The sequence below is a fragment of the Petaurus breviceps genome, unplaced genomic scaffold, assembly GCF_028583685.1.
Source record: "Petaurus breviceps papuanus isolate PSGF00001 unplaced genomic scaffold, PetGlider_PUasm1.0 90750, whole genome shotgun sequence".
Taxonomy (NCBI): Eukaryota; Metazoa; Chordata; class Mammalia; order Diprotodontia; family Petauridae; genus Petaurus; species Petaurus breviceps.
In genome coordinates this window covers 4,495,401-4,509,854 of record NW_027187335.1, presented here as the reverse complement: position 1 = coordinate 4,509,854, position 14,454 = coordinate 4,495,401, and the positions used below count along the sequence as shown (strand labels likewise).

General features: G+C 34.9%; 2 protein-coding genes and 1 pseudogene across 6 annotated transcripts in view; 2 read left to right on the top strand and 1 right to left on the bottom strand.

Moving 5' to 3' along the window:
* STXBP4 (syntaxin binding protein 4) overlaps positions 1–14,454 on the top strand; it is a 244,315-nt gene that overhangs the window by 91,117 nt on the left and 138,744 nt on the right. For all 5 annotated transcript variants that reach the window (XM_069067474.1, XM_069067471.1, XM_069067473.1 and 2 more), the window contains one exon: positions 4,938–5,003. In XM_069067474.1, the coding sequence (XP_068923575.1) occupies positions 4,938–5,003 (66 nt within the window). The remainder of the gene's footprint in view (positions 1–4,937; positions 5,004–14,454) is intronic.
* Positions 1–14,454, bottom strand: part of COX11 (cytochrome c oxidase copper chaperone COX11) — a 234,639-nt gene that overhangs the window by 99,414 nt on the left and 120,771 nt on the right. The window lies entirely within an intron of this gene.
* Positions 673–3,122, top strand: LOC138145802 (peroxisome biogenesis factor 2-like; annotated as a pseudogene).

Here is a 14,454-nt window from a genome sequence, read left to right as displayed (position 1 = left end):
TTCTTATCTTCATTCTGCACCTACCACACTTGGAGCAATACTACCCAAATTCATATGAAGTCCCACCTTAGTTTTATGTAACACCATTATGTTATTTTGTGAATCGATTTTAATAGAAGTCAATTTGACCACTGTTTTTGCAATTCCTTTCTAACCCAAAGAGAGTCTTGGTGTGTTATGTCTTTCAATACTGAAATGCCTTTCTTTCCCATATCTTTTGGAATAACAATTAAAAGCCTGGGGAGGAGGGGAAGGGGAGAGTATGAACAGGTTTTAAAAATAAATTGTTGATGCTTGGTTTCTAATCCCCCTTAAAAAATTTCTTGCAAAATTGGTCACCTTAGTTACACAGCATTTCTTTTTCTAAATTACTATCCAGGATATTTTCCCCTGTAAATAATTTAATTTGTGTGATTACTAGGAATCCTGGGGTAGCTCTCTAATCCTTCTCATTCATTTGTTCCATGAATAGTACATCTGTGTTAATCCAGTTATTTGGTTGAGGTTTTTTACTTAGTGCTCCTAAATTTCTAGTTTAAAAGCTGTTCATGTTGCATCCATGTAAGACTGGCATGTAACACACTTATGAAATTAAAGCCCAGCTGAGAACCTATTAAGTAAATTCTGAAGGACTGTGCTAGCTTGTAAACTGTAGCTCAGCTGTCAGTTATTATGATCAAAGCTGGTGAGATGTTCTAATTTATAATTAATCATCTTTTTCTCTTTTAGAAGGACATATGTTGATTAAAACAATTAAGAATCCTATGTTATTATAGTATTCAAAGTACTGTAACTTTTCCTATTGATTTTTCCCAGTAATTTGCAGTTCACATAATATAGAGGCTTACAGTTAATTGAGTTCTATGGCATATATCCATCTAGAGGCCAACCAATGATCTTTAATCCTTTCCCACTCTCTTCCCTTCCTTGTCTCCATGTTCTTCATCCAAGAAACTCCCATTGCTTTATGATGAAAATTAAGCCAGTGAGATTTAGAAGAATATATTAAATAGTCTTTCACAACTAGGTAGTTAATTCAGAGGATAATTCTTTTTTAAAGCACTGGTCTCCTAGTAATTCTTTTTTTTTTTTCCAAAAGGGCTCAGCTGAGCCTAACACCTGCTTAGCAAAGGTGAGTGAAAATAGACAAATTTCCCTTGTACCAATGTGAGAACTGGGACACAAAGAGGGACTTGCTTGAGAATAGATGGTAACAGCAACCAGAGTCATGACTTTTGTTCTGGATGCCTTTATGTCAATCATTTCATGCTCCCTTATTTTATCTCTTGGACTGGGAAAAATTAAAATCTGAAATCAGATTAATTATTCTTGGCATTCCAATGTTGATAAAAATTTTTTTCCTCATTCTGCTTAACATCTAAGTCATCTCTGTCCAGGCTACTGGCAGAATTTGGCCTTCTGTGACTGGTAGTAATTCTGTTTTTTTTGCTAAATAAAAAGGGACATATTGATAATGGTTTTCTTAAAACCATGCTTCCAGGACTATGGGAGTAAATACTTGACTTTATTGTAAGTACTGGGATAGTATTTCATTTGCATGTGTAATTTGCTTGAATATCAATGACTTTTGAAGCTTCGGCAGCTGTTCCCTTGTGTTGAATAGTGATGACTTGTTCTCCTTGGTTTTTCTTCCAAGAACATGCTTAGATGATGTTAAGAAAGGTATAGCCAGCCTTGCCCTGCAACCTGCTCCCTTCATCAAATATTTAGAATCCCTGACTCTTTGTTTCTAAAAATAATGCTTTTAAACTTTGTATCTCTTGTCTTAGCTAATATTTAAGTGTACCCTCTCCTTCCTCTGAGTCTTCTAGTAACCTTGGGAAAATAATGGAATTAGATTTTTTTTTTCAAGCTGGCTGATTGTGATTATGAAACTTGTTATATAGGAAGGGGAAAAACATATTCCCATTTAGTATTAGATCTTAAAAATTTAGTATTGGACAGTTTTAGAAACTTACTTTAGAAAGAGAGGACTAGGGACTGACCAATCACCGCACCATTGAACGTGCAAGTCATGTTTTCGGGCTCTTCTCACTTCATCCTGATGATCTAACCTGTGGTATTCCAGTGATGCAGTCAAAATGTAGGTGCTTATCTACTGAATAGTAGTACAGTGCCCTATTACAACAAATCAAACCAAAGTCACTGTCCTTCAGATTATAGTCCTGTAGGGAAGAAGATTTTACCTTCCATTGGAAGGAATACTGAGCACACAAACACTGCACTGAGAATAAGTCAACTGGATGCCCTGGAATTAAAAAAAGCCCTAGAATAATTAGTTTGGCCCCGATTTACTCATTGTTTTCATGGATTTAAGCCAAGGCTCTTAGTCTGGTTTGAACCTGAGGTAAAAAGATTTTTGTGGCTTTTCTTATGGAGATTCACCATTTACTCCAAGAATGCCACTGTGGGACAGTCAATTATGAATATCCAGTACAAGAATGATTTTTCTCAAACTCAGAAATATCAACCACTAAGTAAAAAACAAAAGTTATGGTATGCTATTTGTGCCGTTGGAGGAAGGGGGTTAGAAGAAAGATATTGTGATTTATTCCATAACCACCATTTAAGTATCATTCTATGAAATCAAACAGTGTATTAATTTTATTGTTGGATTTTTGAAGTTAAGTAATTTGGTTAATTTCCTGATTTTCCTTCAAAAAGGAAAGTTTGCTACATTGGCAGAGTGTCTCTTAGATATTCAATCTGTATTTTGCAAATCCCAAAGCATTCAAGAAGTTGGCTTAGAGTACATGAATAGGGAACTTTTGTGGCATGGTTTTGCAGAATTTCTGATCGTTCTGTTACCACTTATTAATATCCAAAAGTTGAAAGCCAAATTTTCATCTTGGTGTATACCCATTACAGGTGTTCCTAACAATGATGATACATTAGCCATCCATGACAAAGAATGTTCCCTTTGTGGAGAGTGGCCTACTATGCCTCATACCATGGATTGTGTACTTGTGTTTTGTTATTATTGTGTTAAAAGCAGCTACTTGTTTGACATGTACTTCACTTGTCCTAAGTGTTGCACAGAGGTACAGAGTCTGCAGCCACTGAAGTCAGGGAGCAAAATGTCATAAGTGAATGCTTCTTAGAAACAGAATCTACTCTTTTTAAAAAAAACAGGTAATATTAAGAATTAGCATGTCAGAATCACAATTTCAAATCTTTCTAAAAGACATGATTAAGGCACCAATCCCTGAAAGCTACATTATATCAAATCTATTATGTAAATTCTACTATATCTTGAAAATAAAAGTATTATCAGTTTGAACTTAACCAATTTTTAGATTTTTTTTTTTTACACAATTCTATTTGAACTAAGGATTCGTTTTTGGCTTATGTTCAAAGTGTTAATAGCTACTTGCTTACTTTCCTGAGTCACAACTAGTAAGAATGTTCTTTCCTACAAAGAAGTTGAGCTATAAAATAATGTTTTTAGATATTTTACCCTAATAGCATGTGGAGGACTTCATAATATCTTTGGGTCACAGGCTCATATTTGGAGATGAATAGAACTTTTCAGCTCACAGGATCATAGATGGAGTGACCCTCAGAAGCTATCTAGACCAATCCTTCTAAGATTATTAAGCAACCCCAGGAAAATTAAGTGCCTTCCCTAAGGGCACATAGGCAGTACATATCAAAAGAGGTTTTAGAGCCATGTGACTCCAAAGCTAGTTCTCTTTCCACTGCATCACGCTGCCTCATCCATCATCTCATCTAACCTCATTTGTGCACATAAGGAAGCTTAAAAGTCCAGAGAGGTTCACTGGCTTATCCCAAGTGACTAAAGGAAATAAGTAGTTTGTAATAAGGGATATCTAGGATTTGAACCCAGTTACTCTAATTCCAAATCCCATGCCCGTTCTATTTCACCACTGGTTTCCATAGATTACTCTTGCTAAATATTTTGGACTATTTACATTATTTTAAAATCATGGCACATTGTAGGCAATTTCCATAATATATTTGAAAAATCACTTAACTTAGAATAGGAAGAGATTGTGTTCCTAGTATATCTAGTTGTGTGACCACAAACAAATTACCTAACTTTTTGAGCTTCAGTTTCTTCATCTGTAAAATGGAATATAGTACTTGCCTTATAGGATTATTATAAGGTTCATGAGATAATGTATGGATATGTGTATGTGTGTGTTAATATGTGTGTATGTATGCAGTGCTTTACAAACTTTAAAATTCTATATAAAGTTAGGTGCCCTTACTATTATTCTTCAGAACCAGGCTTAAGTGACATCAAAATTGCTTCTGTCATGTTTCACACCTTTTTTTTCTTACTTTCAGACTTGCCTGATGATGTTTTAGGAAGTAAAAGGAGTTTGGAAATAAAGACTAGCTACATCTTTAGACTTGTGATTTCCAGAGTTTTTACTTCTATCAGTAAATTAGTTTTGAATGTATGCCCTTAATATGTGTATATCTGCCTAGAAAATCATATGTAAACTTACACAAAAATAGATATCTTAGAGTTTGTACAAAATCAAAAAAGGAAAAAAAATTGATTTGTGAACAGTAAAAGCAGTCTTCTTTTCCCAAATTATTAATGATTGTTAATGATATTTCAGTGATGGAATATGCCTCATTTAAAAATTTTTTGATATATCATTTTGTGATAGTGATTCAGAAATCTTTGTTCTAATTTTAGTTTATTTCATTACTTGGTTTTAATGAATGTCATTGATGAAAAAAAATACCTCACAAAAATATATATATGTGGAAGAAGTACACAATTGACTTACAAAATCATAATGCTCATTTATCAATCCCATCTACTATTTATATAAAGGTTTTTATTAAAATTCAGCTAATGGTCTTCAAAAAAAAGAGAGGACTAAATTTAACATTTACAAAAACTGTCAAAAACTTCTAATTGTGTGTTCTCATTGTAGGATAAGCTGACAGAATCAGAAAATCAAAGGAAACAGTTAACTGAAGAACTCCAGAATGTGAAACAAGTAAGTCAAGTTTTGCATACCCAAGATACAGGCATGACCAACAAATTAAATGCAATGAGAATTAGAGGGGAAATAGTCTTCTGGGAAAATCTCTTTGTGGCAAATTTCTCTGATTAAAGTTTGAAATCCAGGATATTTGGTGAATGGATACCAGATATACAAGAGCAAGAACAATTCCATAATAGATAAGTGGCCAAAGGATAAGAACAGGCAGTTCACAAAGAAAAAAGGTAAACTATAAACAGCCATGTGGGGAAAAAAGTTCCTATCACTAATATAGGAGAAATGTAAATTAAATAACTCTGAGGTGCCGTCTCACACTCATCAGATTGGCAAAAACAAGGAAAATGGCAATTAAAGAGGGTAAGGGAAGACAGGCACACTGGTACTGTTGATGGAACTCTGAAGGGATCAAACCATTCTGGAAAGCATTTTGGAACTACTATGTTAAGAACTTACAGTACTGCTTGACATATACACAAGCTGGAGCCAGCTTGAAACAGCTCCCAAGAGCCACTTGTTAAATTTTGAGCGTGAGCATTGACAACTTGAAAATTGGCAAAAGCTATAAGGCATGATTTGATTTATTATTTTGCTGATTGTTTGGACTTAAGAAAGGGATGGAGAAAATGTTAATAATGCTGATTAAACTTGTAAGTATGTTGTATTCTTGTTTTGCTTTGTTTTGGAGAGCCAATTGTTAAACATTTGCCAGCACAATACTACATATATCCTTAAAGAAAGAGGGCAAACACTAGTATGCATAAAATATTTTAAAATATTTAAAGAAATGGAAATAAATAGGTGTCTATCAACTGGAGAATAGCTGAACAAAGTCCAGGATATGGATATAATGGAATATTATTGTGCCATAAGATGATGGATGGGTTTTATTTAGAGAAATCTGGGAGGACATGTATGAATGAATGCAGAGCAACATGAGCAGGACCAGGAGAACAATTTATACGACTATTATAAGCTGTTGTGAAAAATGTGTGAACACTTAAGGACTTTGGTCAGTGCTGTGACTGATGCTACTCCAGAAGACTGATGATAATTCAGGCAGAATGATGAAGATAAGGTACAGAATGAGAGATAAATTTTTAGACTTGGCCAAAATGTGGATTTTCTTTCTTTGATTATATTTATTTGTTACAAGGGAGGGGGATCTGGGATGGGCCCATATATAGTGATATTTATACCAAAAAAGAAAAAAAAGTCAATGAAACATTGAAATATAGACAGAAGAGAGTAGGAAGAAGTTCAGAAAGGGGTACAGATGAGCAGAGTAGTATTGGAAATACCATGTTAATTTTAATATGTATTTTTAAAGCTATATAATATCCACAGTGCCATGTACAGTTATCTTTTTCTCTTTAAAGGGAGGTAGTTATGTTTGTTGATATTTGTCAAGTTTATAATAATAAAGGAATAAATAAATAAATATTTAAAAGACACGAGACAAGGTCATAAAATAGCAAGACAGATTAGTTACCAATATTCTAAGACTTAAGCTCTGCCATATAATGGGGAACATGTTGCTGTTTGGAGTAACCTGTCTGGACCTTGGTTTTTTCATTTGTAAAATGAAGGAGTTGCCCTTACGTTCCTTTCATCTCCAAATCAATGGGCACCTAAATAAGAGTTTCCTTTCATAAGAGGTGGCTATATTCTATGTATATAGAAGTCTTCTTTGGAACTTAGTGTGCTCTCTTATATCATTTCAATTACTAATTAGCTATATGGTCCTGGGAAAGTCACTTAACCTCTGTTTACCTCAGTTTCCTTAACTGTAAAATAGAGATAAGAAAAGCACCTACCTCAAAGGGTTGTTATGAAGATCAAAAGAGATAATATATGTTAAGCACTTAACATAGTGTCTGACACATAACATTTTATAAATCAGTCCTTCCTTCCTTCCTTCCTTCCTTCCTTCCTTCCTTCCTTCCTTCCTTCCTTCCTTCCTTCCTTCCTTCCTTCCTTCCTTCCTTCCTCCCTTCCTTCCTTCCTTCCTTCCTTCCACTTAGTATGTATATCCTCCTGTATTTTCCAGTCCCTACTACTCTTCACTAAAATGTTAGCTTGAGAGCAGGGATTGTCTAATTTTTGTCTTGGTATTCCTAGCACCTCATGCACCACCATGGACATTGTTGGTGCTTAATAATTATTAATTGAATTGAATTGCTTTCAGAGCCTGTTTATTTGTAAAGCACACAATTTCGTTATTTTATAGCCTCACCTCATTTTCTAGTTTTTTGGGTTTTTTTTTTTTAACTAAAACTTGTACTACCCTACTTGGTCATGCATTTTATTTACCACAACACTAGGCTCTGAATAGCTTTGGGGCTTTTTCCAAAAGTTAGATCCATCTGTTTCGAATGAAACTTTGCCACCATCAGAAATATTCAAGCATTCGTTTCTCCAGCAACATTGACCCAGCACCCATAGTATAGTGGAAAGAGAATTGCTCTTAGAACATCTGAGTTTTAGTCCTGACTCTGATACGTACTTACTGTATGACCCCAGAAAAGTCCATTTAACATCTGTGGTTAGTGGACCTCAGTTTCCTCATGCGTAAAATAGGGATAATAGTAACATGCCTGCTTCATGAATTTTGTTATAAAGAAATTCTAGAAACTGCAAAACATTGCATGAACTTGATTTTTTTTATTATAAGGTGCTATCCTTTTTCAGAGAGTGTGCCAGAGGGCTTTAAAGGCATTTACATTAGAGGATTTCCCAACATACCTTTTTTAACAGTGGGAAAGGTCCACTACTATGTAGACTCAGCTATTTGTAATACAAGAAGCACTAGCAAGTAGCTGTCAAAAACTAAAGTTTGGACAGAAGATGGGAATTAAGGGGGGAGTTGGGAAAAGTCATAAAGGCTAAGGCTTAAAAGAGAGGGTCAGGATCAGTTCAACAAGTGAATCAGTTTAGAAAGTGACCTTTATGGATATACTCTATCCTATTTTGAAATAATATGATTTTGAATGCTTGTTTAGACCCTTACCCTCTCTTGTCCTTTCCACCTTTTTTTAATCCTGACATGCTCCATTTAGTACCTTTAGTGCTAGACCATGGACACACCTTTTCTCTAGGTCCTGGACTACTTAATATCTGTTGATAATAGATCCTTGGTCTGCTGTGACTTTCTGCTTGCTTTTGTCTAGTCCCACAAGAGCTCTCATCATCATCCTTACCCTTCCCCCGTACCAAGTTTAGGGCTTCTGGCAAAAGTGAAAGCTGTCTTGCCTTTGGCCCCACCTAGGTGGGGCCAGTGTGGAACAGTGCAGATAACATCACTAGAATAAATGCTCAGTCTTCCAAAGTATCTACTTGGAAGGGAATACCAGTTTGCTTGCATATGTTATTTCTGGTACATTTGTTTAAAAAAAATTAATCCTATTATCTGTGATATTATATAAGTCACTTGGAGTGTAGTTTCTCCCCTGTGAAATCAGAAAGTTGGATTGCAGGAGCTATGAAGGTCTTCCATGACTAAACACTGCAATCTTATTTAGAGTCACACAATACATATGGCAATTAGTATAATGGTTGTTGGGTTTTAATAGCTCAGTTTTATGTCTCCATTCAAACAGTTGTAAAGTAGGAAGATATCAACACCTGCTGCATCTGTAGTACTACCAAAAAATTATATTATCTGTTCCACATTATGGCTTAAAGCCACATCATAATCTTCAAGGAACATAAATAGTTGATAGTACTGTATGGTACAGAACACATAGAATTTTAGCCCGGAAATCATCAGTGATGGGGAAAATAAGGAGAAACAGTAGTAGTATGATCAGATTTCTTGTATATGTAAAATGTTATATGTGGTAGATTTAAAATCAAAAAACCTTTATTTGAAGGAGATCATTTCAGAAAAACCTAGAAAAACTTAAATGAACTGATGCAAAGTGAAGAGAGCAGAACCAAGAGAACAATGTATACTGTAATAGCAATATTGTAACAATAATCAATTGTGAAAGACTTAGCACTTCTGATCAGTGAACCATGACAATTCCAGAAGACTAAAATGAAAAATAATTCTGAGTTCAAATTGAAGCATTTGGCAAGATTTGGCAAAATGATTAAATTTTGACTTATACAGAAAAATAAAGCAAAGCAGTGTTTAATATGTTTTTCTTAGCAATATCCATTTCTACCATGGGAGGGCCTCCTGTGTTTATTTCTCTCCCTGGGTCACCACTGTTGCTATGGAAGCTTAACTCTGCACTAAAGAGTTAAGTCTAGGACCTCAAAAAGTGGCATATTATTGATTCCCAGAAGAATGTTAGCAATAGCTCCTAGAAAACCATAAAGCAAAATGTTAACCACCAAATCCTGGACAATTTTCCACAGCTTTCTCCTTGAAAATTTGGTTTCTAAAATTTGTGTCAGATTTTGATAAATAGGATAGAATCATTTATCCTTTTTATCTTTAGCCAGAATAATCCAAAATATAGGGTTCTGAAACATATGACAACACACATCACTGACACCTGCAGTTTACAAGCACCAAGTTATGCTTGAAAATCAGCAGCATACCCAAAGTCTCCAAACGGGGCAGCGTAATGCAGTGGAAATGACTTGGGTTTCTAGAGACATGCGTTTAAAACTTTGCAACTGGCAAGGTATGTGACTTTGGATTGCAAACAGGGCAGCATAATGCAGTGGAAATAACTTGGGTTTCGAGAGACATGCGTTCAAGACTTAACTTCAAGAAATAATACCCATATTTAGCTGGGTCAAAGGGTATGAACAATTTAGTTATTTCTCTAGCATAGTTCCAGAATGAGATCTAGAATAGCTGAATCAGTATATAACTCTGCAGTTGTTGTTATTATTGTATTAATTTTGTTCTTACACTTGATTTTTATATGATTGGAATTATTTCTTTAACTTCTGTGATCTCCTAGATCTCTTCTTTTTTTTGTTTTTTTGTCTTTTTGGAGGGGGACTATAGGGCAGTTGGGGTTACGTGACTTGCCCAAAGTCACACCACTAGTAAGTGTTAAGTGTATGAGGTCGGATTTGAACTCAGATTCTCCTGACTCCGGGACCAGTGCTCTATTCACTGCAGCACCTATCTGCCCCAGTCTCTTCCTATTAATTTTTTCTCAACTCCAGATCTAAAAGTTACTTTTTTCCATTCTCCAGTTTTTTTCTTCTTAACATGACTTTTAACAGGTAGCTTATCCATTTAGAGTTTCTTTTAACAGAAAATGTAAGATGTTAGTCTAAATAAATTTTTTAGTAATCTGTTCTCTAGTTTCCCATAGGAAATCCTATCTCAGTAGTTTGTGTTTTTGCCTTTGTCTTACACTGGAGTACTATGATTACTTCTGGACCTTGCTTATGTAATTTTTTACAGGACTAAACACTTTTGATGATTGTTGGTTTATCATATAACTTCACACCTTTTAATTTTGGGCCCCTTTCATTTGTACTTCTTTTTCCCGTTATTTCCCTTGAGATTTTCCAAATGAATTTTATTATTATTTATAGTTTTATTATTTTATAATAATAAAATGTTATAAACTATTATATTATAGAAAATCTATCATGGTGTTATGAATTACATAAAATAATAAACCTCATTTTATTGTCTTTTTAGTATCTGGTTCTATTAAAAATTCCTTTATAATTTAAAATAACTCTAAATCAGTAATTTAATTTAGGAAGTATTATTGCTTTTATTAAAGGGGTACAATAAAACCTTAACAGTAGCCATCTCATCAGTGAACAGTATTCATTTCTCTCTTTCTAGCAGGTGTATTTATAAGGGTTAAAGGGAATTCACTGATAAAGTAAATGAAATCCACTTTGCTCAATATACTTTTTTCAATCTATTTAACAGTAGTGAAATGAGAAAAACAAAAACTCAGGATCCGTCTAAAGGGAAACGGTGATTTTTTTCTCACATTTAGGTTCAGACCCATTGGGCTCTCTCATCATGGAATGATTACTTAATATCTACCCATTGTATAGCAAATAATTGTTTGTACTCACCTCTAAAAGCTCAATGATTTTGTCATGATGTGTGTTGAGGCCCTACCTCCCTGTTTCAGTTTTTGGAGAACAGTTTCCCATGGCACCTATTTTGTTGTTTTTTTCCTTCAAGTTACAACAACTCTTAACTGGTATGTGCCCCTGTTGCAGCCACTGCCTTTGTTCATCAGTATTCAGGCCTCCTCTTGTACTTCTTTGTTTTTAAATCTTCTTTCAGCACAGGGTGATGACCCAAGGCTGTGGTGAAGTAGTGAACAGTCCAAAACCAAAATATGTTAACTTGTCTGAACCAGTCTTTGCCCTGAAAAAGCAAGGGAGAATTGTTCATCTGGCAAATTTGAGGCTCAGATAATCCCCATTGGAGTTGGCCTCACCCACACAGAGGTTGGGCAGAATGCAAGAAGAGGGTGTGAAGGCCTGAGGCAAAGCTATGTAGAGTCAACTGAGCATGGAGTCTTTGGGTGGACAGAGACTGAACATGGATTTAATTGTAGCAACTGGCATCAGTACTATCTTAGCCTTTGCGAGAAGGTAGGGAGAAAAAACTTAAAAGAAGTGATTGCAATCATATCTCTAAAAGAGAACAGTGATCATAAAATGTTGCCTGGCATATACACCAAAGTCAGAGTTCCTTAGAGCATTTTTTAAACTAAAATTTATCTAATTTTTCAAGTAATGAGCATTAATTTTCTCTTGCTCCCAACAGCACCCTCCCCCCAAAATAAAAGAATTAAGGAAAAAAAACCTTCTAATGTAAGCATAGTGAACGCATTACTACATTGGCTATGTACAAACACTTGTGTCTCATTCTGCATATTAGTCCCTCACCTTTCTCTATATGAAGAAATGAGTGGCATTCTTCATCATCAGTCCCCTGGAATCATGGTTGATCATTGCATAGCATAGAGTTCTTAAGTCTTTCAGAATTGTTCATTCTTATAATATTGATGTTATACTATAAATTATTCTCCTGTTTCTTCTTACTTCACTCAGCATTAGTTCAAATAAAACTTTCAAATTTTCCCTGAAACTCTTTCTTTATCTCTTACAGAAAAGTAGTATTCTACCATTTTTATATGCCATAATTTGTTCCAGTCATTCCCCAATTGATAGGTACCTTCTTGAGGCCATTTTTTTTTTAAATGAAGCATTTCACCTTAAGAATGAAATGGCTTCTTGATTACTTTTTGACCTTTGCTAATAGGAAAATTTTTAAATTCTATGGTTGGATGCAGGAGGATGCCTCAGAATGCCACAGAGGGAGAAGAGAAAAGATTTATGTTTGACTTTGCTGGAATTTTAATCTCATAAAGTGCCATAAAAGAATAATAATAACAATAATCCAAGAGCAGAATCAAAAGGTTGTTTATGGGTAACATCTGCATGAACTCAGCCAACAAGATGTCATGAAGGAATTGTCAAATGGCTGTCATGTTTTTGGACATAGAAGGGTTTATGATGGCATTTTAAGACATGGTCATTTCCAACAGAAATTACCAAAGAATTGTTACCCTTAACTAGTCTTTTATTTCATAGTCAATGTGTATTATGCAGGGAAATAGTAGAAACCATGCATCATATCACAACTTGTTGCAAAATTTTAGCACCCTGAAAGATAGAATCTGGTGGCTAGAATTATACTTCATAAACTTTCATGAACTGACAGATTACAAATTCCACACCATAGATACAGGGCTCAAAATATCCTGGACGATTCAACTAATAAACCTCATTAGAACCAAAATATTATTACAAACCATTACACACATTTGCCTGGACATAACATTGATTCATAAAAACTTAAGAATATTCTTAATACGTGTCACCATTTCAAGTCCTCAAAATCTTCAAGCTATATAGAACAAAAAGATTTCAAGACACAGGGACTTAACAGAGCAGATCAAAATTATGTAGGAAGAGAATGAGGTACCTATCATCCCTGTTGTCTTGTCTGCTAGAAGGGAGGTGCCAAGGATGTGTTCAGTGAGCCTACATCCTGCTATTCTATTCAACTATAAAAAGCAGGTACTTTTTCCTCCTGCTCAATAATAGCCTATAGAACATTACATATAAAAGAATCATCATAGAATGACAACTTTTCCTTTGACTGTTTCGATCTGGTCTATCAAAAAATATGAAATCTAAACTGACATTTCTATAGAACTTTTAAGCTTTGCAAGGTGTTTTTATATCATTGTCCCATTTAATCCAAACATCTCTTTGAGCTAAGTGCTACAGTTATCCTCATTTTGCATGTGAGGAAACTGAGGCTGAGGCAGGTTAATAGACTTGTATAGGGTCATATGGCTACCGTGTCTCCTGCAGAATTTGAACTCAGACAGTGCATTAACCATACTCCCTAAAATGGGGATTAGAAAAAGTTGGGTTCTAGAAACATCAAAGAAGAAGACTTAACAGGACTTGGGGGATTGACTGAATGTGGATGGTAGCAATACTGCAATTTTTTTTCTTTTTATGAAAATGATTCCTTGAGGGGTGGCCAGGTGGTGCAGTGAGTAAGAGCACCGGCCCCAGAGTCAGGAGACCTGGGATCGGTTCTGGGCTCAGATACTTAACACCCACACAAAAATAACTGGCTGTGTAACCTTGAACAAATTACTTAACCCCAATTGCTTAGGGGCGGCTAGGTGGCGCAGTGAGTAAGAGTGCTGGCCCCAGCGTTGGGAGACCTGGGATTGGTTCTGGCCTCAGATACTCGGCACCCACACAAAAATAACTGGCCATGTAACCTTGAGCAAGTTACTTAACCCTGATTGCTTTTAAAAAAAGAAAAAAGAAAAGAAAATGATTTGTTGAGAGAGAAGATATTTTAAAAGGCTCAAGACATTCACCACACTAAAATCTTTCTGGTGAGCTCTCCTGGAATTATTTTTCAAAATTAATTTTTCTCTTTACATTTATTTTATTTATTTATCTTTGTTATATTTATATTCTGAACTGTCTCCCTCCTTTCCTCCCCACCATTTGACACTGATAAATATAGATATAGATTTATATATACATATATAAATAATGTACATGTATGCATGTGTATGCACATACATATACATATGTAAAACCATACTCTGCATACTTCTATTTATCAGTTTTTTCTCTGGAAGTGGAAAGCATCTTCTTTCATAGGTCCTTTGCAGTTTATTTGAATATTTATAATACTAAGAATAGCTTAGTCATTTAGTTATATTTTGAAGAATACTGCTGTTGCCATATACAACATTCTGTTGGTTCTGCTCATTTCACTCTTCATTATTTCATGCAAGTCTTTCCATGTTTTTCTAAAATCAACTTGTTCATTTCTTACAGTACAGTAGTATTCCATCACAATCATATACCACAACTTATTTAGCCATTCCTCAATTGATGGGCATACCCTCAATGTCTAATTCTTTGCTACTACAAAAGGAACTTGTAT